General features: G+C 31.3%; 1 protein-coding gene across 1 annotated transcript in view; it reads right to left on the bottom strand.

The window, feature by feature from the left end:
- The window catches only part of LOC119587127 (craniofacial development protein 1-like), a gene marked incomplete in the record, with an annotated part of 8795 nt that overhangs the window by 6149 nt on the left and 1905 nt on the right, over positions 1-741 (bottom strand). The window contains 1 exon segment of the mRNA XM_037935878.1: positions 555-665. Within this exon segment, the coding sequence (XP_037791806.1) occupies positions 555-665 (111 nt within the window).

Genomic DNA, 741 nt, shown 5'->3' with positions numbered 1-741 from the left:
AAATAAATAAATAAAAATAAAAACTCAGAGGGGAAACAGGTTGACATCATGAGGAGTACTAATTGGCTGAGCACGTGGAGCCATCAATGTTTATATAAAATTATAGTGAACATTACATTTTCCAAGTGGCAATGTGTTAATTTTGATTCAATGTACATTTGTTACAAATATAACTATAATTGTAAATATAAATCTTAGGATCTCTGACAATTTTTTTCAACAACCATTTTTGTTGTTTTCATTAGGATCATGTTGCTGTTACTTAACAAAAATAAACAGTAACATTATAGCTAAAAGAAAATAATTTGATTTTCATTACTATAAAATTCAATAAAAATTCAAAAGCACTATAACCAATTCAACCTGATTTCAATTTCTAAAAACTGGAGAAAAATAACAAATACTCTAATTACATGCCAATCTACTGAGATAACAGTCCTATAAAACGAACAAACCTCAAATCTCACACACTCCTGAGAACAGAAGATCAAAAATGACATAAATGAGATAAATATACTGCAGGGAATAAAATACAGCCATCCTATTCTGCTTACCAGAGGTGGAATTAGCACTACTTGAAGACTTCTTCCCTAGTAGGGCTGCCCAACTTGAAGCCTTTGGTTTAGGTGGAGGGCTTGGTTTATCTTCAACATCGGCAAGGAAATCTGGAAAAAGAATAAAGTTGGACTCGTAGTTCATATCTTCAGCATAAAAAGATTATATATAAAATGTGGTGCTCCA

The sequence above is a fragment of the Penaeus monodon genome, chromosome 22 (assembly GCF_015228065.2).
Source record: "Penaeus monodon isolate SGIC_2016 chromosome 22, NSTDA_Pmon_1, whole genome shotgun sequence".
Taxonomy (NCBI): domain Eukaryota; kingdom Metazoa; phylum Arthropoda; class Malacostraca; order Decapoda; family Penaeidae; genus Penaeus; species Penaeus monodon.
This window is presented reverse-complemented; position numbering and strand designations above follow the sequence as displayed.